The 26,324-nt window shown below is 41.1% G+C and overlaps 1 protein-coding gene across 2 annotated transcripts in view; it reads left to right on the forward strand.

Moving 5' to 3' along the window:
- Positions 1-20,136, forward strand: part of C4H5orf22 (chromosome 4 C5orf22 homolog) — a 29,779-nt gene extending 9,643 nt beyond the window's left edge. For both annotated transcript variants that reach the window (XM_059060836.2, XM_067030848.1), the window contains exons 5-9: positions 815-877; positions 1,119-1,240; positions 3,396-3,462; positions 16,485-16,624; positions 19,918-20,136. In XM_059060836.2, the coding sequence (XP_058916819.1) occupies positions 815-877; positions 1,119-1,240; positions 3,396-3,462; positions 16,485-16,624; positions 19,918-20,050 (525 nt within the window). In that variant the 3' untranslated portion in view covers positions 20,051-20,136. The remainder of the gene's footprint in view (positions 1-814; positions 878-1,118; positions 1,241-3,395; positions 3,463-16,484; positions 16,625-19,917) is intronic.
- The last annotated feature ends 6,188 nt before the right edge of the window (positions 20,137-26,324 follow it).

Consider the following 26,324-nt stretch of genomic DNA (forward strand, 5'->3'; position numbering starts at 1 on the left):
GAACTTTTTGAACAGAGCATGTATTATACCTTATAGTTTAATAGCTATTTTTTTAAAAAACATGTTCAGAAGTCAGAAAGAGTTAAGTTCTATTTGTTACTTCTGCTTATTAGCTGTATAATCTTGGGAAGGTTACTTAACCTTTCAGACCCACAGTTTCTTCAAGTATAAAATCAAAATAATAATCATACCCAGCTCGCAGGATTGTTATGATGAAGATAGTGCACAGCATTGTGCTTGAGAAATTTTAGGTCTTGTGTGTAACCCCTTCCTGACAATGCTCCTAAGGCCAGATATACCTACCTATAGTGGGGCTGCCTGGCTGTGCTGAATAAGGGGAGACATTCCCCTGCAAAATCCTTCCATTGCGTCTGCCTCCAGGATCGCCTTTGTACTCCAGAGCTCTCTTCTGTGGGTAGGGAAAGGGCTGCAAAGTGAACGTGGAGAGTTTTGTTATTGTTGTTACTAAGATATGTATATTTCCCATAAATAGCGAAAATCTGTTCAGATCCTAGGATGTATCCATTTATAGAGTAGAATATTATTAGGAATATTTTCATCTCATGACCTGTTAGCCATTAAGTCTTCTTCCATAGCTAATTTTTACACATTCTTGTCATGCCCAGATGGCTAGTTACCCTAAAGAAGTGATAATATTTACAATGAAATATGAATTATACATATTCCGTGATTTTCCCTGACCTTTAAATGATTATCTAAGATTTCTTGTATCACAGCCATTTTTTATTTAAAGCATATCATTGAAAAATTAATCTTTTTTCTAGTATATGGATTTTTTTGTTTTGTTTTCCAGGAGGAGTACAAAATCTTACAAGAGCTGTACCAATTTAAAAAGCCTGGTACCAACCTGACAGAGGTATCCTCCATTTGTTTCTTTTGTGTTTGTCTATTTATCACGTATCTAATAATATCTTACATGATGTTGGAGTACACTCACACAGCTGTCCAAAATCTTGGTGTGTGTTTCTTGGGGAAGCCCATGGTTAGTACTTGAAAAATTATGTTTTAACTACTTGAATCAAATTTTCATTGTAATGGGATTTCACTTGTTTTTTTGAAAGAGTAACTATAATCTCGGCTTTTCAATGTGTTTAAAGGAAGATTTGGTAGATTGTGTTGATACTCGAATTCATCAATTAGAAGATTTAGAAGCTGCTTTTGCCGATTTGTGTGATGGTGATGATGAAGAAACTGTACAGAAATGGGCTTCAAATCCTGGGTAAGACCCTCAAATTTTTTTTTCTCCAACTCTACTGTATTTAATCCTAGATATATTGCTAAATTTGCTAGATAAATTGCTTTTGAAAAATTAGTATCTTCTTGGGACTTCCCTGGTGGCGCAGTGGTTAAGACTCTGTGCTCCCAATGCAGGGAACCTGGGTTCGATTCCTGGTCAGGGAACTAGATCTGACATGCATGCCACAACCAAGAGTTTGCATGCCACAACTAAGGAGTTGGCGAGCCGCAACTAAGGAGCCCACCTGCCACAACTAAGACCTGGTGCAACCAAATATAAATACATATTTTTTTAAAAATTAGTATCTTCTTTTGCTATATGTATTACCTATTTAAAATATTCAGTGCAATTTTCACTTAAAAATAAAATGTTCAGAAACATCCCTGAAATATAAGTATTGTAAAACTTTATTGTCACTAAGGAAAGCAGTGGTATGGAAGAATAAACCATAGTAGTATTAATCATATCAGTAAATACTGATCAGGCACTTTAACATAAGTTAATGCTTTTCCTCTTCAGTATATGGCGCTAGATCTAAAAATGATTCCCTCCTTTTTGAAATTATGATGGAAGATGGAGATATAGAAATAAGTCACAGGGCTTCCCTGGTGGCGCAGTGGTTGAGAGTCCGCCTGCCAATGCAGGGGACGCGGGTTCGTGCCCCGGTCCGGGAAGATCCCACATGCCGCGGAGCGGCTGGGCCCGTGAGCCATGGCCGCTGAGCCTGCACGTCCAGAGCCTGCGCGTCCGGAGCATGATTCTTCCCAGGAATATTGAAGAGTACCTACTATTTTATGAAGTCTTAAGCCAAGTTTAAAATTAAATGAAACAAAACAAACAAAATAGCCTGACAACTTTAGAATCCTGAATCTAGCCACCTTCCACTGAAACCCACCTGCCTACCGAGCACACTTAGCTCTTCACCACCTGCAGGCAGTTCTGTCACAGCCTTGAAGAAACAACAAGGCTACAACAGTGGTGAGTTTAAACTGTGACTGGAATTGGAGGGAAAAAAGAATAGCACAGAGGAAAAGTGAGTCAGACAGCAAGAAACCTCTCCCCATACTTACCATGCCCCTAAAGGGTCAGACCCTCAGCATGAAGGAGTCTTCACTACTCCTAAGGAAATAGAAGAGGTGGGTGATTAGGGTCCAGAAGCCTGGAAAGTGTTGTTAATAAAAGGGAGAAGTAATAGGGTAAGTGGGTAGACAGGCCTCCATGCCTTCCTTTTGTTTTTATTTTTTCCCTCCCAGCAGATGAGTGGGTATTGGTAGAGGTGGCATTAAAATACTAGAAACACTAATTAATCAGGGCTTCCAAAGAGTTCCATCTATATTAAATAACTTAAAAGCACCATTGTTATTATATCAGACAGTAGAAAAATTTTCCAGTTATAATTGTATATGTCAATAAATATGTCCTTAATTTTTTTTTTTTTTTAACTTCTGGGAAACTATCTTTTTTCATCACAGGGTGCTAAAGGCACTTCGTTTTCTTGCTGATCAAAATAATTTTTAAAGTCCCAGTAGAACTTCCATTTTTCAAGAAGAGGAAAACGTCAGTTTCTTGAGTGCTAATTTTTAATCTTTAACACAATCTGTAATCTTTTAAGTAAGAAGACAGCAGGGAGGGGCTTCCCTGGTGGCGCAGTGGTTAAGAATCCACCTACCAATGCAGGGGACATGGGTTCGTTCCCTGGTATGGGAAGATCCCTCATGTGGCAGAGCAACTAAGCCTGTGCACCACAACTGCTGGCCCTGCGTTCCAGAGCCTGCGAGCCACAACTACTGAGCCTGCGTGCCACAACTACTGAAGCCGCGCATCTAGAGCTCGTGCTCTGCAACAAGAGAAACCACAGCAATGGGAAGCTCGCACACCAAAACAGAGTAGCCCCCGCTCGCTGCAACTAGAGTGAGGCTGTGCACAGCAACAAAGACCCAATGCAGCCAAAAAATAATTAATTAATTAAATTTTAAAAAAAGAAAACAGCAGGGAACCTTTGTTTCTTAATATTTTAAGTTGATATTTGAGCAATTTTAATTTCCCAAGAATCATATGAAACATGTTGTTAACGGTAAATTTCATATAATTTTAGTTGAGGTGATGTGATGTTTAATTGAGGGGTGCTTTTTTCCAGAATGGAATCACTAGTTCCACTGGTACAAAGTTTGAAAAAACGGATGGAAGCGCCGGACTATGAAATGGTAAATACTTACATTGAAATATAAAATGACCCTTTAAGAAAGGCATTTTTCTGACTAAAAAATTGTGCTCTTTGTTAAAGTGATTCACTTTTATTTGTGTTCCTGGAAAGTGTGAGTGGATTAAAAAAAAAAAAAAATGGGGCTTCCCTGGTGGTGCGGTGGTTGGGAGTCCACCTGCTGGTGCAGGAAATACGGGTTTGTGCCCCGGTCTGGGAAGGTCCCACATGCCGCAGAGCGGCTGGGCCCGTGAGCCATGGCCGCTGAGCCTGCGCGTCCAGAGCCTGTGCTCAGCAACGGGAGAGGCCACAACGGTGAGAGGCCCGCGTACAGCAAAAAAAAAAAAAAAAAAAAAAGAAGTGAAAGAAATACATACTTTTTAGAAGCCAGAACACTGGAAAAGTTTGCCAGGAAAAACACGCTTCTGCCAATTTTATGTATGAAGCAGAAATACTGTGGATTTATTAATTTTGCCTATGGTCAGATCTCTCCTTGCCAGAGAAAAGTTTTCTTTTAGAAAAGAAAATTTCTACATTTGCTCATTCTTTATAGGTTCATTTTTATACTCCCTTCCCCTTCTTTCTTTCCTCTCTCTCTGAAAACTTTTCTGATTGTAAAAACCAAATAGAAGGACAGTAGAAGCCATTGTGGCCAGCACATCTTAACTGCATTAGCTGTATAAGTTTGTTTGCCAACAGCAATCTGAATGCTGTGTCAAAAGAGGACGCCTATAATGATAATTTTTTTAATTTTTATATCATTTTGTAGTATTTAAGCATAAATTTTCCCATTTGAAGTTCAGGTGCCTTTTCTCAAATTTTGTGCCAGAGCTAAGAACTCCAATTCTTCTGCTTCTTTTACTTCTGGTGGTTTTTTTTTAAAACATCTTTATTGTACTATAATTGCTTTACAATGGTGTGTTAGGTTCTGCTTTACAACAAAGTGAATCAGTTATACATATACATATGTTCCCATATCGCTTCCCTCTTGCATCTCCCTCCCTCTCACCCTCCCTATCCCACCCCTCTAGGTGGTCACAAACCGCCTAGCTGATCTCCCTGTGCCATGCGGCTGCTTCCCACTAGCTGTCCACCCTACATTTGGTAGTGTATATATGTCCATGCCACTCTCTCACTTCATCACATCTTACCCTTCCCCCTCCCCATATCCTCAAGTCCATGCTCTAGTAGGTCTGTGTTTTATTCCCGTCCTAGGCCTAGGCTCTTCATGACATTTTTTTTTGTTCTTAGATTTCATATATATGTGTTAGCATGCGGTATTTCTTTTTCTCCTTTTGACTTACTTCACTCTGTATGACAGACTCCAGGTCCATCCACCTCACAACAAATAACTCAATTTCATTTCTTTTTATGGCTGAGTAATATTCCATTGTATATATGTGCCACATCTTCTTTATCCATTCATCTGTTGATGGAAGCAACACTTAGGTTGCTTCCATGTGCTGGCTATTGTAAATAGAGCTGCAATGAACATTTTGGTACATGACTCTTTGAATTATGGTTTTCTCAGGGTATATGCCCAGTAGTGGGATTGCTGGGTCTATGGTAGTTCTATTTGTAGTTGTTTAAGGAACCTCCATACCATTCTCCATAGTGGCTGTTTCAATTTACATTCCCACCAGCAGTGCAAGAGTTCCCTTTTATCCACATCCTCTCCAGCATTTATTGTTTCTAGAGTTTTTGATGATGGCCAATCTGACTGGTGTGAGATGATATTTCATTGTAGTTTTGATTTGCATTTCTCTAATGATTAACGATGTTGAGCATTCTTTCATGTGTTTGTTGGGAATCTGGATATCTTCTCTGGAGAAAAGTCTATATAGGTCTTCTGCCCATTTTTGGATTGGGTTGTTTGTTTTTTTGTTATTGAGCTGCATGAGTTGCTTGTAAATTTTGAAGATTAAACCTTTGTCAGTTGCTTCATTTGCAACTATTTTCTCCCATTCTGAGGGTTGTCTTTTGGTCTTGTTTATGGTATCCTTTGCTGTTCAAAAGCTTTTAAGTTTCATTAGATCCCATTTGTTTATTTTTGTTTTTATTTCCATTTCTCTAGGACATGGGTCAAAAAGGATCTTGCTGTGATTTACGTCATAGAGTGTTCTGCCTATGTTTTCCTCTAAGAGTTTGATAGTGTCCGGCCTTACATTTAGCTCTTTAACCCATTTTGAGTTTATTTTTGTGTGTGGTGTTAGGGAGTGTTCTAATTTCATACTTTTACATGTAGCTGTCCAGTTTTCCAAGCACCACTTATTGAAGAGGCTGTCTTTTCTCCACTGTATATCCTTCCCTCCTTTATCAAAGATAAGGTGACCATATGTGTGTGGGTTTATCTCTGGGCTTTCTATCCTGTTTCATTGATGTATATTTCTGTTTTTGTGCCAGTACCATACTGTCTTGATTACTGTAGCCTTGTAGTATAGTCTGAAGTCAGGGAGCCTGATTGCTCCAGCTCCATTTTTCATTCTCAAGATTGCTTTGGCTATTCGGGGTCTTTTGTGCTTCCATACAAATTGTGAAATTCTTTGTTCTAGTTCTTTAAAAAATGCCAGTGGTAATTCGATAGGGATTGCATTGAATCTGTAGATTGCTTTGGGTAGTAGAGTCATTTTCACAATGTTGATTCTTCCAATCCAAGAACATGGTATATTTCTCCACCTATTTGTATCATCTTTAATTTCTTTCATCAGTGTCTTATAGTTTTCTGCATACAAGTCTTTTGTCTCCTTAGGTAGGTTTATTCCTAGATATTTTATTCTTTTTGTTGCCATGGTAAATGGGAGTGTTTTCTTAATGTCACTCTCAGAGTTTTCATCATTAGTGTATAAGAATGCCAGCGATTTCTGTGCATTAATTTTGTATCCTGCTACTTTACCAAATTCATTGATTAGCTCTAGTAGTTTTCTGGTAGCATCTTTAGGATTCTCTATGTATAGTATCATGTCATCTGCAAACAGTGACAGCTTTACTTCTTCTTTTCCTATTTGGATTCCTTTTATTTCTTTTTATTCTCTGATTGCTGTGGCTAGAACTTCCAAAACTAGGTTAAATAAGAGTGGTGAGAGTGGGCAACCTTGTCTTGTTCCCGATCTTAGTGGAAATGGTTTCAGTTTTTCACCATTGAGAACAATGCTGGCTGTGGGTTTGTCATATATGGCCTTTATTATGTTGAGGAAAGTTCCCTCTGTGCCTACTTTCTGCAGGGTTTTTATCATAAATGGGTGTTGAATTTTGTCAAAAGCTTTCTCTGCATCTATTGAGATGATCATATGATTTTTCTCCTTCAGTTTGTTATGGTATATCACGTTGATTGATTTGCGTATATTGAAGAATCCTTGCATTCCTGGAATAAACCCTACTTGATCATGGTGTATGATCCTTTTAATGTGCTGTTGGATTCTGTTTCCTAGTATTTTGTGGAGGATTTTTGCGTCTGTGTTCATCAGTGATATTGGCCTGTAGTTTTCTTTCTTTGTGACGTCTTTGTCTGGTTTTGGTATCAGGGTGATGGTGGACTCATAGAATGAGTTTGGGAGTGTTCCTCCCTCTGCTATCTTTTGGAAGAGTTTGAGAAGGATGGGTGTTAGCTCTTCTCTAAATGTTTGATAGAATTCGCCTGTGAATCCATCTGGTCCTGAGCTTTTGTTTGTTGGAAGATTTTTAATCACAGTTTCCATTTCATTTATTGTGATTAGTCTGTTCATATTTTCTATTTCTTCCTGGTTCAGTCTCGGCAGCTTGTGCATTTCTAAGAATTTGTCCATTTCTTCCAGGTTGTCCATTTTATTGGCATACAGTTGCTTGTAGTAATCTCTAATAATCTTTTGTATTTCTGCAGTGTCAGTTGTTACTTCTCCTTTTTCATTTCTAATTCTATTGATTTGAGTCTTCTCCCTTTTTTTCTTGATGAGTCTGGCTAATGGTTTATTAATTTTATTTATCCTCTCAAAGAACCAGCTTTTAGTTTTATTGATTTTTGCTATTGTTTCCTTCATTTCTTTTTCATTTATTTCTGATCTGATCTTTATGATTTCTTTCCTTCTGCTAAATTTGGGGGTTTTTTGTTCTTCTTTCTCTAATTGCTTTAGGTGCAAATTTAGGTTGTTTATTTGAGATGTTTCCTGTTTCTTAAGGTAGGATTGTATTGCTATAAACTTCCCTCTTAGAACTGCTTTTGCTGTATCCCATAGGTTTTGGGTCTACGTTTCTCCATTTTCATTTGTTTCTAAGTACTTTTTGATTTCCTCTTTGATTTCTTCAGTGATCACTTCGTTATTAAGTAGTGTATTGTTTAGCCTCCATGTATTTGTATTTTTTACAGATCTTTTTCTGTAATTGATATCTAGTCTCATAGCGTTGTGGTCAGAAAAGTGATACGATTTCAATTTTCTTAAATTTGCCAAGGCTAGATTTGTGACCCAAGATATGATCTATCCTGGAGAATGTTCCATGGGCACTTGAGAAAAATGTGTATTCTGTTGTTTTTGGATGGAATGTCCTATAAATATCAATTAAGTCCATCTTGTGTAATGTATCATTTAAAGCTTGTGTTTCCTTATTTATTTTCATTTTGGATGATCAGTCCATTGGTGAAAGTGGGGTGTTAAAGTCCCCTACTATGATTGTGTTACTGTCGAATTCCCCTTTTATGGCTGTTAGTATTTGCCTTATGTATTGAGGTGCTCCTATGTTGGGTGGATAAATATTTACAATTGTTATATCTTCTTCATGGATCGATCCCTTGATCATTATGTAGTGTCCTTCTTTGTCTCTTGTAATAGTTTTTATTTTAAAGTCTAATTTGTCTGATATGAGAATTGCTACTCCAGCTTTCTTCTGATTTCCATTTGCATGGAATATCTTTTTCCATCCCCTCACTTTCAGTCTGTAAGTGTCCCTAGGTCTGAAGTGGGTCTCTTGTAGACAGCATATATATGGGTCCTGTTTTTGTATCCATTCAGCCAGTCTGTGTCTTTTGGTGGGAGCATTTAATCCATTTACATTTAAGGTAATTATTGATATGTGTGTTCCTATTACCATTTACTTAATTGTTTCGGGTTGTTCTTGTAGGTCTTTTCCTTCTCTTGTGTTTCTTGCCTAGAGAAGTTCCTTTAGCATTTGTTTTAGAGGTGGTTTGGTGGTGCTGAACTCTCTCAGCTTTTGCTTTCTGTAAAGGTTTTAATTTCTTCATCAAATCTGAATGAGATCCTTGCTGGGTAGAGTAATCTTGGTTGTAGGTTTTTTTCCTTCATCACTTTAAATATGTCCTGCCACTCCCTTCTGGCTTGTAGAGTTTCTGCTGAAAGATCAGATGTTAACCTTATGGGGATTCCCTTGTGTGTTATTTGTTGTTTTTCCCTTGCTGCTTTTAATATGTTTTCTTTGTATTTAATTTTTGACAGTTTGATTATTATGTGTCTTGGCGTGTTTATCCTTGGGTTTATCCTGTATGGGACTCTCTGTGCTTCCTGGACTTGATTATTTCCTTTCCTATATTAGGGAAGTTTTCAACTATAATCTCTTCAAATATTTTCTCAGTCCCTTTCTTTTTCTCTTCTTCTTCCTGGACCACTATGATTCGAATGTTGGTGCATGTAATGTTGTCCCAGAGGTCTCTGAGACTGTCCTCAGTTCTTTTCATTCTTTTTTCTTTCTTCTGCTCTGCAGTAGTTATTTCCACTATTTTATCTTCCAGGTCACTTATCTGTTTTTCTGCCTCAGTTATTCTGCTATTGATCCCATCTAGAGTATTTTTCATTTCATGTATTGTGTTGCTCATCGTTGCTTGCTTCCTCTTTATTTCTTCTAGGTCCTTGTTAACTGTTTCTTGCAATTTGTCTATTCTATTTCCAAGATTTTGAATCATCTTTACTATCATTATTCTGAATTCTTTTTCAGGTAGACTGCGTATTTCCTCTTCGTTTTTTAGGTCTGGTGTGTTTTTATCTTGCTCTTTCATCTGCTGTGTGTTTTTCTATCTTCTCATTTTGCTTATCTTACTGTGTTTGGGGTCTCCTTTTTGCACGCTGCAGGTTCGTAGTTCCCTCTGTTTTTGGTGTCTGTCCCCAGTGGCTGAGGTTGGTTCAGTGGGTTGAGCATGTTTCCTGGTTGGGGTGACTAGTGCCTCTGTTCTGCTGGATGAGGCTGGATCTCGTCTTTCTGGTGGGCAGGTCCAGGTCTGGTGGTGTGTATGGGGATGTTGGTAGCCTTATTATGATTTTAGGCAGCCTCTCTGCTAATGGATGGGGCTGTAGACCTGTCTTGCTCTTTGTTGGGGATAGGGTGTCCCGCACTGTTCATTGCTGGTCCTTGAGTGAAGCTGGGTCTTGGTGTTGAGATGGAGATCTCTGGGAGATTTTTGCCGTTTGATATTACTTGGAGCTGGGAGGTCTCTTGTGGACCAGTGTCCTGAGGTTGGTTCTCCCACCTCAGAGACACAGCCTTGACACCTGGCTGGAGTGCCAAGAGCCTTTAATCCACACGGCTCAAAATAAAAGGGAGAAAAAAATAGAAAGGAAAGAAAGGAAGGAAGGAGGAAGGGAGGGAAGGAAGGAAGGAAGAAAAGAAGGTAGGGAGGAAAAAAGGAAGTGAGGAAGGAAGAAAGGAAGGAAGGAAGGAGGGAAGTAGGAAAGAAAGGAGGGAAGAAAGGAAGAAAGGGAGAAGACAAAATAAAGTAGGATAAAATATAGTTATTAAAATAAAAAATAATTATTAAGAAGAAAAATTTCTATTAAAGAAAAACAAACAAAAAATAAAAACGGGTCGGTCTAACCCTAGGACAAATGGTGAAAACAAAGCTATACGGACAAAATCTCACACAGCAGCACACACATACATACTCACAGAAAGAAAAATGGGGAAAATAATAGTATATCTTGCTCCCAAAGTCCACCTCCTCAACTTGGGATATTTCGCTGTCTATTCAGGTTTTCCACAGATGCAGGGCACTTCAAGTTGACTGTGGAGCGTTAACCCGCTGCTCCTGAGGCTGCTGGGAGAGACCTCCCCCTCTCCTCTTAGTTCACACAGCTCCTGGGGTTCAGCTTTGGACTTGGCCCCGCCTCTGCGTGTAGGTCGTCCGAGGGCATCTGCCCTTCGCTCAGACAGGACGGGGTTAAAGGAGCAGCTGATTCGGGGGCTCTGGCACAGGCCGGGGGGAGGGAGGGGCACGGATGTGGGGCGAGCCTGCGACATCAGAGGCCTGCGTGACGCTGCACCAGCCCGAGGCACACCATGCGTTTTCCCGGGGAAGCTGTCCCTGGATCCCGGGACCCTGGCAGTGGCGGGCTGCACAGTCTCCTGGGAGGGGCGGTGTGGAGAGTGACCTGTGCTCGCACACAGGCCTCTTGGTGGCAGCAGTAGCAACCCTAGCGTCCCACACCCGACTCTACTGTCCGTGCCAACAGCCGTGGCTTGCGCCCGTTTCTGGAGCTCCTTTAAGCGGTGCGCTTAAACCCCTCTCCTCGCGCACCAGGAGGCAAAGAGGAAAGAAAAGGTCTCTTGCCTCTTCGGCAGCTCCAGACTTCAACTGGACTCCCTCCCGGCTAGCCGTGGTGCACTAACCCCTTCAGGCTGTTTTCACTCTGCCCACTCCAGACCTTTCCCTGGGATCCGCCCAAGGCTCAGTTCCCAGCCCCGCCCACCCAGGCAGGTGAGCAGACAAGCCTCTCAGGCTGGTGAGTGCTGGTCGGCACTGATCCTCTTCGGGAATCTCTCCGCTTTGCCCTCCGTACCCTGTTGCTGTGCTCTCCTCCACGACTCCGAAGCTTCCCCCTCCGCCACCCGCAGTATCCACCCACAAAGGGGCTTCTATTGTGTGGGAACCTTTCCTCCTTCACGGCTCCCTCCCCCTGGTGCAGGTCCTGTCCCTATTCTTTTGTCTCTGTTTATTCTTTTTTCTTTTGCCCTACCCAGGTACGTGGGGAGTTTCTTGCCTTTTGGGAGGTCTGAGGTCTTCTGCCAGCATTCGGTGGGTGTTCTATAGGAGAAGTTCCACATGTAGATGTATTTCTGATGTATCTGTGAGGAAGAAGGTGATTCCCGCATCTTACTCTTCCACCATCTTCTCGCTCCCGCCTTGTAATAGTCTTTATTTTAAAGTCTATTTTGTCTGATATGAGAATTGCTACTCTAGCTTTCTTCTGATTTCCGTTTGCATGGAATATCTTTTTCCATCCCCTCACTTTCAGTCTGTATGTGTCCCTAGGTCTGAAGTGGGTCTCTGTAGACAGCATATATATGGGTCTTCTTTTTGTATCTATTCAGCCAGTCTGTGTCTTTTGGTGGGAGCATTTAATCCATTTACATTTATGATTGTTATCGGTATGTATGTTCCTATTGCCATTTACTTAATTGTTTCGGGTTTGTTCTTGTAGGTCTTTTCCTTCTCTTGTGTTTCTTGCCTAGAGAAGTTCCTTTAGCATTTGTTGTAAAGCTGGTTTGGTGGTGCTGAATACTCTCAGCTTTTCCTTGTCTGTAAAGGTTTTAATTTCTCCATCAAATCTGAATGAGATCCTTGCTGGGTAGAGTAATCTTGGTTGTAGGTTTTTCTCCTTCATCACTTTAAATATGTCCTGCCACTTCCTTCTGGCTTGCAGAGTTTCTGCTGAAAGATCAGCTGTTAACCTTATGGGGATTCTCTTGTGTGTTATTTTTCCCTTGCTGCTTTTAATATGTTTTCTTTGTGTTTAATTTTTGATAGTTTGATTAATATGTTTCTTGGTGTGTTTCTCCTTAGATTTATCCTGTATGGGACTCTCTGGGCTTCCTGGACTTGATTGACTATTTCCTTTCCCATGTTAGGGAAGTTTTCAACTATAATCTCTTCAAATATTTTCACAGTCCCTTTCTTTTTCTCTTCTTCTTCTGGGACCCCTATAATTCGAATGTTGGTGCATTTAATGTTGTCCCAGAGGTCTCTGAGACTGTCCTCAGTTCTTTTCATTCTTTTTTCTTTCTTTTGCTCTGCAGTAGTTATTTCCACTACTTTATCTTCCAAGTCACTTATCTGTTTTTCTGCCTCAGTTATTCTGCTATTGATCCCATCTAGAGTATTTTTCATTTCATTTATTGTGTTGCTCATCATTGCTTCCTTCCTCTTTATTTCTTCTAGGTCCTTGTTAACTGTTTCTTGCAATTTCTCTATTTCCAAGATTTTGGATCATCTTTACTATCATTATTCTGAATTCTTTTTCAGGAATACTGCCTATTTCCTCTTCATTTTTTAGGTCTGGTGGGTTTTTATGTTGCTGCTTCATCTGCTATGTGTTTTTTTGTCTTTTCATTTTGCTTATCTTACTGTGTTTGGGGTCTCCTTTTCACAGGCTGAAGGTTCATAGTTCCCGTTGTTTTGGTGTCTGTCCTCAGTGGCTAAGGTTGTTTCAGTGGGTTGAGTAGGTTTCCTGGTTGAGGGGACTAGTGCCTGTGTTCTGGTGGATGAGGCTGGATCTTGTCCTTCTGGTGGGCAGGTCCACGTCTGATGGTGTGTATTGGGATGTCTGTAGCCTTATTATGATTTTAGGCAGCCTCTCTGCTAATGGATGGGGCTGTGTTCCTGTGTTGCTAGTTGTTTGGCATAGGGTGTCCAGCACTGTAGCTTGCTGGTCGTTGAGTGAAGCTGGGTCTTGGTATTGAGATGGAGATCTCTGGTGGATTTTTGCCGTTTGATCTTACATAGAGTTGGTAGGTCTCTTGTGGATCAGTGTCCTGAAGTTGGTTCTCCCACCTCAGAGGCACAGCCCTGATGCCTGCCTGTAGCACCAAGAGCCTTTAATCCACACGGCTCATTATAAAAGGGAGTAAAAATAGAAAGAAAGAAAGAATGAGAGACAGAGAGAGAGAAAGAAAGAAAGAAAGGATTAAGTTAAGTAGGATAAAATAAAGTTATTAAAATAAGTAATTATTGAGAAGAAAAAATTTTTAAAGTTAAAAAAAAACAAAAAAAACCTGGGACGGTCAGAACCCTAGGACAAATGGTGAAAGCAAAGCCATACAGACAAAATCTCACACAGAAGCATACACATACACACTCACAAAAAGAGAAAAAGGGGGAAAAAATAATATATCTTGCTCCCGAAGTTCACCTCCTCAATTTGGGATGATTCGTTGTCTATCCAGGTTTTCCACAGATGCAGGTATATCAAGTTGATTGTGGAGCTTTAATCCGCTCCATCTGAGGCTGCTGGGAGAGAGTTCCCTTTCCCTTCTTTGTTTGCACAGCTTCTAGGGTTCAGCTTTGGATTTGGCCCCACCTCTGTATATAGGTCGCCTGAGGCCGTCTGCTCTTCGCTTAGACAGGACTGGGTTAAAGGAGCAGTTGATTCGGGGGCTCTGGCTCGCTCAGGCGGGGGTGGGGGGAGGGAGGATTACGGATGCGGGGCGAGCCCGCGGCGGCAGAGGCCAGCGTGACGTTGCACCAGCCTGAGGCATGCCATGCGTTCTCTCGGGGAAGTTGTCCCTGGATCATGGGACCCTGGCAGTGGTGGGCTGCACAGGCTCCCGGGAGGGGAGGTGTGGATAGTGACCTGTGCTCGCACACAGGCTTCTTGGTGGCTGCAGCAGCGGCCTTAGCGTCTCATGCCTGTCTCTGGGGTCCGTGCTGATAGCTGCGGCTTGTGCCCGTTTCTGGAGCTCCGTTAAGCAGCGCTCTTAATCCCCTCTCCTCGCGCACCAGGAAACAAAGAGGCAAGGAAAAGTCTCTTGTCTCTTCGGCAGCTCCAGACTTCTCCCGGACTCCCTCCCAGCTAGCCGTGGCTCACTAACCCCCTTCTGGCTGTATTCACGCCACCAACCCCAGTGCTCTCCCTGCGATCCTACCGAAGCCCAAGCCTCAGCTCCCAGCCCCCGATCGTCCCAGCGGGTGAGCAGACAAGACTCTCGGGCTGGTGAGTGCTGGTCGGCACCGATCCTCTGTGCAGTTATCTGTCCGCTTTGCCCTCCGCACCCTGTCGCTGCGCTCTCCTCCGCGGCTCCGAAGCTTCCCCCTCCGCCACCTGCAGTCTCCGCCCGCGAAGGGGCTTCTATTGTGTGGAAACCTTTCCTCCTTCACAGCTCCCTCCCCCTGGTGCAGGTTCCGTCCCTATTCTTTGTCTCTGTTTATTCTTTTTTCTTTTGCCCTACCCAGGTAGTGGGGAGTTTCTTGCCCTTTGGAAGGTCTGAGGTCTTCTGCCAGCGTTTCAATGGGTGTTCTGTAGGAGTTGTTCCACGTGTAGATGTATCTTTGATGTATATGTGGGGAGGAAGGTGATCTCCACATCTTACTCTTCCGCCATCTTCTCTCTGGCCCTACTTCTGGTGTTTATTTTACTTTAATAAATTGTGGTTTTGCTGTAGTGTTTTATTTATTTGTGGAATAAAACCACTTTATTTGAACTGAAGTGTATGTATTTATTTAATGCTACCTTTGTAAGAATAAAAAATACCAGCAAAAGAATATTTTGGTTAAATCAGAGATAACTCAAGACTCACCCTTTTTTTTAATGGCAATTGCTAAGAATAATAGTGAGAAGACATTTAGGGTTTAAAACTGCTTTGAGCTCATGTGACATTATTGAATGTGTCTTCATGCATGTCTACTTTAGTCATCACATTGCATCTGAATATTCTGGTGGTTGAGGGGGTGTGATTTTGTACATCGTTTGTTGAGAAAAAGCATGGCATAGGCTTGGTGGCAGATTATGTAGTCAAATATAATGTGCCCATAGCTGCAGGGTTAGAACACTAGGTGTTTTGATCATTTTAATAGAAAAGAACATGCAGAGTCTCTCTTTTTAGTGCATTGACTGATCATTGCCAGTTAAATCTTTGATGTGTATCCAGAGCCTCCAATAATACAGTAGATTAGTGTTTGTTTCCATACTTTGCACTTATGTACCATAGGCAAAACTACAGTATATTTGAATTCCAGTTTTCAGAACTTTAAAGCAGTGGCTGCAAAATGTCAGCCTGTGGGCCATTTCTAGCTCTTAGGCACATTTAGTTTAGTGCTAAGACTGGAACACCAGTCATTTACATTTACAACACATGTATAAGATATCAATATATATGGTTATACATGAAGCGTACACAAGAAACTCAAAACAGTAGGTTCAGTAAGGTAGGAGGAAGTCTTCCCCTTGTATCGTCTTGAAGCTTTAAATGTAGTACTCGTTACATGTATTTAAAAAGTAAATAGCGACTTCCCTGGTGCCACAGTGGTTGGGAGTTCGCCTGCCAATGCAGGGGACGCGGGTTCGAGCCCTGGTCCGGGAGGATCCCACAAGCTGTGGAGCAACTAGGCCTGTGCACCACAACTGCTGAGCATGCGCTCTAGAGCCCACGAGCCACACCGAACACCCAATGCAGCCAAAAATAAATAAAGTAATTAATTAACTTTTAAAAAATCTAGTAAAGAAAATAAAAAGTAAAATAATTTATTGAAAGAAAAGTAAGATGAGAATACTATGTACCAATTTATATTAGCTTTTAGAGTCCACATGAAATGGACAGTTTGTTAGAAAATGTAAACTATGGGGCTTCCCTGGTGGCGCAGTGGTTGAGTCCGCCTGCCGATGCAGGAGACATGGGTTCGTGCCCTGGTCCGGGAAGATCCCACATGCCGCGGAGCAACTAAGCCCGTGAGCCATGGCCGCTAGGCCTGCGTGTCTGGAGCCTGTGCTCCGCAACGGGAGAGGCCACAACAGTGAGAGGCCCGCATACCGCAAAAAAAAAAAAAAAAAAAAAAAAAAAAGAAAATGTAAACTATCAAAGTAAACTGAAGTAAAGACAGAAACTGAATGAATCCACAATCATAAAGAATTATTCCTAGAAAAGGCATCAGGCCCAAACTGTTGTACAGGCCAGTTCTTTGAAAACTTCAAAGTATAAATAACTGCTATGGCACGGAAACTATTAAGGAAGAAACAATCCTAATCCACAAAAATATTAAAAATTTGTCAGCAAGGCTATAAATGGTTAAAGAATCTTCTGAAAACAACATTACCTTGTAATTTTTAATTGTCTTATTTTCAGGTTCACCAGGCTGGTCTAACCTGTGATTATTCAGAACTTCCTCACCATATCAGCACAGAACAAGAAATTGAATATCTTATTCAATCTGTGTATTACGTTCTAAAAAATTTGCCAAAACCTACTGCAGTGACAATTGCAAGGTAAGTGTGGTAGCTTGAATAATGGCTTACCAAATATGTCCATATCCTTATCTCCAGAGCCTGTGAATATGTTGTCTTATATGCCAGAAGGGACTTTGCATATCTGGTTAACTCAAGGAGCTTGAAATTGAGGAGATCATCCTGGATTATCCGGGTGAGCCCAGTATAATCCCAGGGGTTATTATAAGAGAAAGGCGGGAAGGTCAGAATCAGAGAGGTTGGAAGATGCAAGACTGCTGGCTTTGATGATGGAGGATGGGGCTTTGAGCTAAGGAATTCATGCAGCCTCTAGAAGCCAGAAAGACAAGGAAGCAGATTCTTCCCTAGAGCCTAGAGAAGAAATACAGCCCTAACAGCACCTTTATTTTAGGACTTCTGATCTCCAACACAACTGTAAGGTAATAAATTTGTTTTGCTTTAAGCCACTAAGTTTGTGGTAATTTGTTACAACGGCAGTGGGAAATTAATTCATCTCCGTAGATGAATCTAATGATTACTAATGCAGTAGTTCTTACCTACTAATTTTTTTACCTACTCAGCTCAAAATTCAGGTGTTATATTTTCTCTTTCCTATTAGTGATGGTTGGCAAACAGCATACAACTCCTGTTAATCTTGTCTTTGAAGTTGGTGATGTTATTCAGTTGAACATAAGAATTCCCATTTCTGTGTCCTACAGATGAATATTTAGCTGCTACCATGTTTTAAATTTGAATGTACTAATGTGCTGAATAGGTACAACAATTTAATAAAAATTTCTTTTCTATGTTAATCTTTGGACTCATTTTGTATGTAACTGTGAGTTTCTAAAATAAGTACTTTAAATGCTGAGGCAAGTAATATTACATATTTTATGAGAATTCTTTTACCATCCTGAATGAAATTCATAATCTAATCTATATACACATAATTTAAATATATTTAGATAGCATTTATGATATATAGATGATATCATTGTCTTAATCCATTCAGGCTGCAATAACAAAAATATCTTAGACTGGGTGGCTTATAAACAATGGGAATTTATTCCTCACAGACCTATAGGCTCGAAAGTCCAAGATGAAGGCACCAGCAGGTTCAGTGTCTGGTGAGGACCTGCTTCCTTGTTCATAGACAGCCATCTTCTCCCTGTAACCTCACATAAAATGAAGGGGTGAAGATGCTCTCTAGGGCCTCTTTAATAAAGGCATTAATCTCATTCATGAGGCCTCCATCCTCATGACCCAGTCACCTTCCAAAGACCTCCACCTCCAAATATAATCACATTGGGGATGAGGTTTCAACAGAGTAATGTTGGGGGCCCACAAACATTTAGTTTACAGCAGTAACCTACCTATACACATAATTTAAATATGTATTCATATATCCACACCAAAAAATCGTAACATAAAGGAGAAATGAAAGTAATTGATAATAGAGTAATATATATTAAAATGCCACACCAAACTGGCATCTTTACAAAGAATCACTAAATGCAATTGTTAAAAATGCCAACAGATCCAGTGTGTCATATTTGCCCAAATACCATGAACAGCACTGCCACGGCAACATGCTTAGTCTAGTCACAGGAACCTCTTGGTAAAGTTCTGAACTTAAAGTCCAATCTTCCCGCAATTCACAAGAGTATTTGCATTCCTGGAAAATTTAGTTTAATCCATTTTCAAAAATACTTTGTTTATATGCAGAAGAGTATTAAATTCTAGGCTCAGAAAAACAGGTTTTTCACTTATATAAGTGCTCCGTGGACCTTGGAGACTGGACAGGACACAGGACAATTCATACACACATTGCAGGACTATCCTGCATATTGCAAGCACTCTAGCAGCCCTGCCCTCTTCTCTGGTCCCCTAGTTGTCATTGTGACAATCAAAAATGTACCTGCAAAAAAAAAAAAAAAAAATGTACCTGCAGATTTCCAAAACTCCCTCTTGTGGGTAGCTCCCATCGAGAGCTACTCTAGGGCTTCCCTGGTGGCGCAGTGGTTGAGAGTCCGCCTGCCAATGCAGGGGACACGGGTTCGTGCCCCGGTCCAGGAAGATCCCACAAGCCGCGGAGCGGCTGGGCCCGTGAGCCATGGCCGCTGAGCCTGCGCGTCCAGAGCCTGTGCTCCGCAACGGGAGAGGCCACAACAGTGAGAGGCCGCGTAATGCAAAAAAAAAAAAAAAAAGAGCTACTCTAATACTGTTTTGAAGAAGCCAGAAATCTTTGTGAAAGCATTGAAATGCCCCTTATTTTTTAAGACTAATAAATTAAACTTTTACATATCCTGCTTGCTTAAAGTAGGCCTTTATATGTGTATGTTAGACAGTATTTAATTTAAAATTGTTTACATCAAGCCTCAAAAATAACCTAATCACCATAGAATGAAATGAGTTCATCTGAAGTCTTACAGATTGTTTCTTTAGGTCTAAAATACTTGTGATAAGGAGTAAGCTAGATAACTAATTCCATTTCCTCCTATAAAGATTTCTGTGCCATTTTCCAATCCAGTGGGATTTCCAGTGGATTTCTTCACCCCAGTTCAGAACCAGGAGACACTGATAAAATCGTTTTAGATACTAATCCGGCTAAAATGATCAGCGACATTGTTACTGGCTGGTGCCACTCAAATTACCGTTGGTGATTCTAGAAAGACCCAAAATGCAGATTCCTGCCCCGTCGCACTTTGCTCTCTTCTCTTAATACTACCCAGGAGGCTAATCCCAACACTAGCACATCCGCACGTTTCATTTTGGATGATCTTGTACGCTTGTGTGGTTAGCAGATTGTTTACAGAGGCAGAACCCTTTTATCGGTTGGACTGCCTCTACCCTCATAATTTCTAGCCTGAGTGTACACATAATAAAAGAATGTGAAACATGATGTCCAGTCACTGATATAATTAGCCCCAGTGTTCCCAAGCAACATCTCCCTTTCAGGGAAACAACAGGCTAGTATTAAGCCCTGAGGCTTTGAAGATATGCTGTATGGTTCTGAATCCCATCACCAACACTTACTAGTATGTGGCCTGTGCAGGTTAATCTTTCTCTGTTTCAGACTCCTTTAAAGGGATAGTAAATGTACCTATTTCATAGAGTTGCTGAGATGATTAAAGAACATAATTCATGTAATGCACCTGGCATAGATTAAAAGTTTAGTAGCTTTCAACAGTTACTATACCAAAATTCAACACAGCTTCTTCATTTCTAATTTACATTGAAGTCAACACATGCAGACTTTTCCTCAATTCACAGTATGATCTCATCCTATTTATGTGTATTTTTCTTTTCCTTTCTCTTTCTCTGCTTGGCTGCAGGTCAAGTCTGGATGATTACTGTCCTTCTGAGCAAGTTGACACCATTCAAGAAAAAGTCATCAGTGTGCTACGCTCCCTCTATGGGACTTTAGACGTTCACCTGGTTTATTCAGCAGAGTCCACTTCATCTTGAAACATCACAGCGCTAGGCTCCTATTAACATCTTGATGTAGTAACAGGGCTTTCATTAACTTGTTTGCAAATGAATCTTCCAGAGAACACTTTGGTTTTTGTTTTTGTTTTTTTGCGGTACACGGGCCTCTCACTGCTGTGGCCTCTCCGGTTGCGGAGCACAGGCTCTGGACGCGCAGGCTCAGCGGCCATGGCTCACGGGCCCAGCCGCTCCGCGGCATGTGGGATCTTCCCGGACCGGGGCACGAACCCGTGTCCCCTGAATCGGCAGGCGGACTCTCAACCACTGCGCCACCAGGGAAGCCCCGCTTTGTGTTAATATTAACTTTCATTTAAAATCTTTCAGGTATTTTGAATCTCCAAACAGATATCACTAGTTGTTGAATGACGGCAATTTTGGGGGGGCCTCAAGTCTACCCCCAGTTGATGGAACAGATGCTCATCTTTCTTCCTGTCCATCACTGTCGTGTTCACTTTTATGAGGGTTTTTTTCCTCTTTTCCCCTCTTCCCCTTAGGTTGGTTGGACTGTATGCAATTTATTCATTTATTCATTCACTCACCCAACTGACATTTTTTTGAGCACGTTCATGTGCCAGACATAATTAAGTTATAATTATTTTTAATTATATAACATAATTTGTCATATGGTAACAAACAGAATAGACAAGGCCCCTGCCCTCTTGGTGGACAGCTGAGGAACAAATTATGGATTGTGAGACATGTTATGAAGGAAAGGAGAACCACAGACATGTCTTAGGCATGCTCTTAGTACTGAGGGCACCCTGGCCTTACAGGAAGGTAACATTCTCAGAAGCTACTACCAAAGTAATGATAATAATAATAAAAAAGCTTGCCAGTCCATGAAAATGTTCTAGGAAGTCTACCTTTCCAAGACTTAGGATTGTGACCCAACTCTTAGGGAATGCTCTCAACATTGTTGGTATTGAGGGGGTCTCTTTTGAGTAAATTCAACCAAAGAGTAACTTTTCTTTGCTAATCAGAAAAACCCTCCAGGGTTTTTTGTTCCTCCAGATGGTCAGTATGGGTGTCAATTATCATTATATCAATAGTTCCTAAGTGCCACTTTATTGGCAGTCTGGGTTGATAATTTTTTCAAATAAACCAGCTTTTAATGTAAATAGTAGGGGAAAGAAGTTAAGTCCTTAATTCTGTCCACCATAAATACCCAAGGACATAACTGCCTTCCACCAATCTCTCCATGAGTAAGAGACCCTCCCTAAGTCGCTCTTGATCATGGAACTTTTCATTTACTTACTTTGCCAGAGTCTTCCTCTCTTCAGTATTCCTGGTGTTCAGTGATCATTTTTAGCTACCTCCTTGGTTTCCTTTCCTTTAAAAGGTTGTGTGGCATTTAAAGAAAAAAAAATCCATCAATCCTCATTCCTAATACAGCAGTCATTTTCATTTTTGCATGTAGCTTTTAAGCCTTGACCACAGGGGTACAGTTGCATGTGGCTAAAATTATAGTGTGTTACCTAACTTGATGGCTGATACCCAAGGTCACATTGCCATTGCCCCTCAGTAGGTGGCACCAGATCCTATTTTTCCAGTGATTCTATTTTCCAGCAAACTTTTCTTGTCATTAAGTTGATCTCCCAATGCTAAGAAGTATAAAGGCTTATTTCTGTTGTGAAAAGCAAAGCAAACTGATTGAGCTTTCCATTTTTGATAGAACATTATGTGCCAGAAAGCTTTATTTACCTGTAAAATCAGAATGCAAAATAGTGCTATTGTTTATTTTCAGATTTTGGAAATAATTTATTAGAGTTCTGTAAATGATGTTCCTTTTATGAGTAAGTTATTTTGTCTGCTAAAGTAAATAAAAAGGTGTGTTTTGAGGTTTTAAAGATTTAAAACCAAACTGTAGCACTGATTAATTGTATATGATCTTGGTGTGTTCATAGCATTGACCTTGTAAGTCTGGTTTAGGAGTCATTTATTACCAATCCCATGAACTCTGGTGAGATTCATCATTGTCTTAACTCAGGTAGAATAAAAGGGCATCAATTTCCTTTTTAGGAACATTCAGATTGTTTGGTTCTCATGCTCTGTAATTCTCAATGAAGAATAAAACTCAGTCCCTACTTGTTGACTATAACCAACTTAGTAAATTATGTCTCTGCACATTTCAAATAGGAAGATACTTAGTTTATCAAGACATCCTTCATTTGTGTTCTGAGTGGCAATGAGGAATACCACAGTACAATGCCTTGGATTATGTACAAGTATCACTAAAGCATGGGGTTTTGAGCAGCTTTTTGAAAAATGTGACTTAAATGTAAGGTTAGGCCATAACTGTACGTATTTCCCAGTATCTAGAGGGAATTTTTTTTTTAATCTCCAGAAGTGTTTTATTATTTTTTTCTTTTTTTTTTTTTTTTGCGGTACGCGGGCCTCTCACTGCTGTGGCCTCTCCCGCTGCGGAGCACAGGCTCCGGACGCGCAGGCTCAGCAGCCATGGCTCACGGGCCCAGCCGCTCCGCAGCATGTGGGATCTTCCCAGACCAAGGCACGAATCTGTGGCCACTGCATCGGCAGGCGGACTCCCAACCACTGCGCCACCAGGGAAGCCCTAGAAGTGTTTTCTGTAGACATCTATCTGTAAGTGTTCTAGGTTCTCGAGGAGCTCTTAGGCAAGTCCTTCACTTTTTATATAACATTCTCTCCAAATCTTCCTTTGGTTTTAGCAGTAGTGGTCCCACATTGCTGGCAATATATGCATTGTACTGCCAGTAGTTTACAGGATGTTTCTTAGTATAAGATTATCTCACCAAACTTAAGAGAAAGCACTTTCATGAAACTTAGGGAGTTTTTGTTGGACGTCTTTCAGAAAAGCTCAAGATACATGAGGATCACATGTAAAAATACTCACTATTGGACTGTGCTGTACTACCTGGTCATCCTGAGTTGCAACACTCTCTTGAAGTGCTTGTTTGTGAACTAACTGGTCCTGGACCGCCTCTGTGGTTTTGTAGGTCCAGCTGCCCTCGTGGAGTTCCAAACATAGGTGCCATCCTTTCCCTTTATTCATTATTTGAGTTCATCAAATGAAGTTACAGTGACTAAGGAGGCTTCTGTGAACCTTGATTCTTAGGTGAGAGTTCTCTGAACAGTGAATATTCTAGTCACTCACTGGAAATTAGTAAGTTGGCATTCTGTACATTAGTATCTTGTGAGTTTGGTTCCTGTGATTCAGAAGCAGGAGCCCATTTCAGAGACTGAGGCAAGCCTCAGCGTGTACAGTGTCTCTTCCTTTGAAGACCTTCCTTGGTGACTTGTCAGCCAGCCTACAGCTACAGCATTCCTACCATGTCTCTAACTTCAAAATGTTCTTCACCAGCAAGCAGATCTCTGAAGCTGTTGAATCAGACATCAGCACTGCTTAGAAGCCTTAGCACCCTAGCTGATAAGATCATGCCAGGATCAAGACAAGAAGTGTCATGACTGAAACAGAGCAGCACATCAAGGTAAGAGTGTGAACTTCCAGGGGCCACTGCCTGGCTCCATTGCCCCCTTCTCCATGTTCTGGCTGTGTGACCTCAGCCTCAGCTTCTCCTTTGCAATGAGAGAACTTAACGCATCAGGATATTGTGAGGAATAACATGTAATAAAGCCCTTAGCACAAGAGCCATTCAGCAAACATTGGCTGTTATTTCGACACTCAGCCCTACTTAAGAGTATCCTGTGATGGCTGTTCCAGGTCTCAGCTGCTCTTCTCATGCCTCCTAAACCCCTGATCTTTTTAAATCCCACATTACCTTCAACTGTATTTCTGTGAATAGTAGAATTTCACTTTCTTTATTCAAAGAAGGCAGGTCCTTGCCCATAAGGAAAGAAGTAATGGAGAGCTTTTAAGCAGAGATACTCATAATTTAAAACTCTTTTGTCTTGAATTGGTGCAAGCATCCATTTATTCACAATTTTAAAGCTTATGCAATCAGCGGGGTTAGGGAAGTCAAAGCCTGGCGCAGCTTTTTTTCCTCTGCTCTCCCCTTCCTGCCTGCTGGTAGATAACAATAGAATTTATGGGGCTAAACCTGTGATGTAGACCATGTCTAGAAGTTGCTACCCCCGTACTTATAAATTACCTTCATAGAATGTAGAGTTATCCTTACCATTTTTGACGTTGCTGATTTATTTATAGGTGACCTCCAGCAAAAAAGTCCCTCATGAATCAACCAGAGCACGACAGGGAAGTGGGGTAGAGTGAGTATCTCCAAGCAATTCACTATCATTTCCAAACCCTCCACAAGCATTCCCTTCATCTGGGCCTCAGTCTTACCACAGAGCAGCCTCCGCTGTGGAAGGTTAAGGAAAGTGGAATCGCTCGAGAAAGGGGGAACACCTCTGTCAGCTTGGTCCAGTAAGGTTATGGAGCAGCCTGTCAGACGTGACCCTGAGCACTCAGGGAGGGCGAGACAGGGCTGAAGTCAGAGTTGGAACCAGGCTTGAAGGCCAGCTTTTTGGACAGAGTCTACCCTGGGAACTCTACAGCAGCACCGTCTGCCCTCTGCAGCATTGCCCTGCCTGGAGCAGACCTGGCTAATAAGGGCACCAGCATCACAGAGTGGCACCTGAGGCACTGGTGGCTTTGAAGTCAGTCCAAGTTCAAGCTCTACCTCTGCCAGTTACAAGTTAGGTGAACTTGGGCAACATAACTCGTCAGAGTCTTTGTTTTAGGCGTGGTTCGAGGCCTTCCCCGCGTCCCTAGAGGTCTACTTACTGTGCTCCAGCATCACACAATAGTCAGCTGTTCACATCTGTCCTCCCCGGTAGACATGGGCCCCTGACTGCATCATCATACGTCTTTATAGCCCCAGGCTCTGGCATAGACACTGTCATAAAGCCTCAAAAAACGTTTAATGAATTGAGTACAGAAAATACCAGTGGTCACTGGAGTTCTGACAGTAATAAACCTTACTCTGTGCTCTGTATTATATATCCTCTTGCAAGCATGCTGTCTCTGAGAGCAAGTTGAACAAATACAGGTATTAATGTAGGAACAAACATTTACTAAGGATTGGATGTGTTAAACACATGAGCCCAAAAGAGCTAAAAGATAATACCTGTAATCTAATGATTGTGTCCATAGAATAACTTTGTTAGAAACAAAAGAAAGTCAGTCGTGTCAGTTTTACAGGTTTTTTGTGATCTTTCTTATGGATAAAACCTGATAACCATGTTCCACAATGCTTATGTCAGCATGACATAAAAATCCATGTAGTTTGATTTTCTGCCTAAAATTCCAATCTAATATTTGACACTAACGTCCAAAAACCGTAGATACAAACTTTTGGTCCCTAAAAAGAATATCGCTCTTAGAGCATAGCTTTGCTGGTTCTCAGAGGGGTAACACTATTCATCACTTCTGATTTTCTTTCCATGTGGAGTCACCTTCCGTTACAGTCCTGACCTTGCTCTGCCCTTTTACTCTCTCCTCCCCAGGCAAGGAAGAGTGAAACAAGGGAATTCTAGGATGCCTTCTTATCGAAGTATGTTCTGCTCTGCCATTCCATGCCAGAAGTTTGTAAGAACAGGCACGCGTTGTCCAGTGGTGCCAGTGGATTGCAAAGTCTCTATATCTCTGGGGTGCGATGTAGGAAACAAGTTGTTGCCACAGATTTAAGCCTTGTTCTCTACTATCAGCTTTATCAATAATGGTGACACTTTTACTTCCATCTGGCTGAATACCTGAGCCTGTTTCTAAGTTGCTTAGGAGCTTAGTGGAGAATGGCGATGTTACTGACCTTCCTCAAACCCCAACTTGACATTGCTTATTTGTTAAATAGTATGAAAAGTTTATAAATGTGGGTAGCTCTTGGAATTCCGATCCAAAAGGAGGACATCCTCTGACCATTCTGAATAAACTGACAACATACCTTCTCTTTATACAGTCTGTTTTTCTGCTATTGCAGTATAGACATTTTAAACTTCTTTTAAGATTTATTTTGCTTAAAAACTTTTAAAGATTTATTTTGCTTTTAAGTGCTTTTCTTGGGTGGCAGACTGGTATTTTATTTTTATTTGACATCATGCTAAGATGCAACACATCATCCTAGTAGACTTCCTATATAAGCAATGACCAATTATAAAATATAACAGAGGAAAAGGTCTTACTTATAATAGCATAACTTCACCAGAAAAAGATACCTATGAATAAACTAAATGAAAAATTACCACCTATGCAAGGAGAAGTTTATGAAGGTATTGAAGAATATAAATGAAGACATGAATTCTATGGAAAGATGTTTAT

The sequence above is a fragment of the Kogia breviceps genome, chromosome 4 (assembly GCF_026419965.1).
Source record: "Kogia breviceps isolate mKogBre1 chromosome 4, mKogBre1 haplotype 1, whole genome shotgun sequence".
In the NCBI taxonomy this organism is placed as follows: Eukaryota; Metazoa; Chordata; class Mammalia; order Artiodactyla; family Physeteridae; genus Kogia; species Kogia breviceps.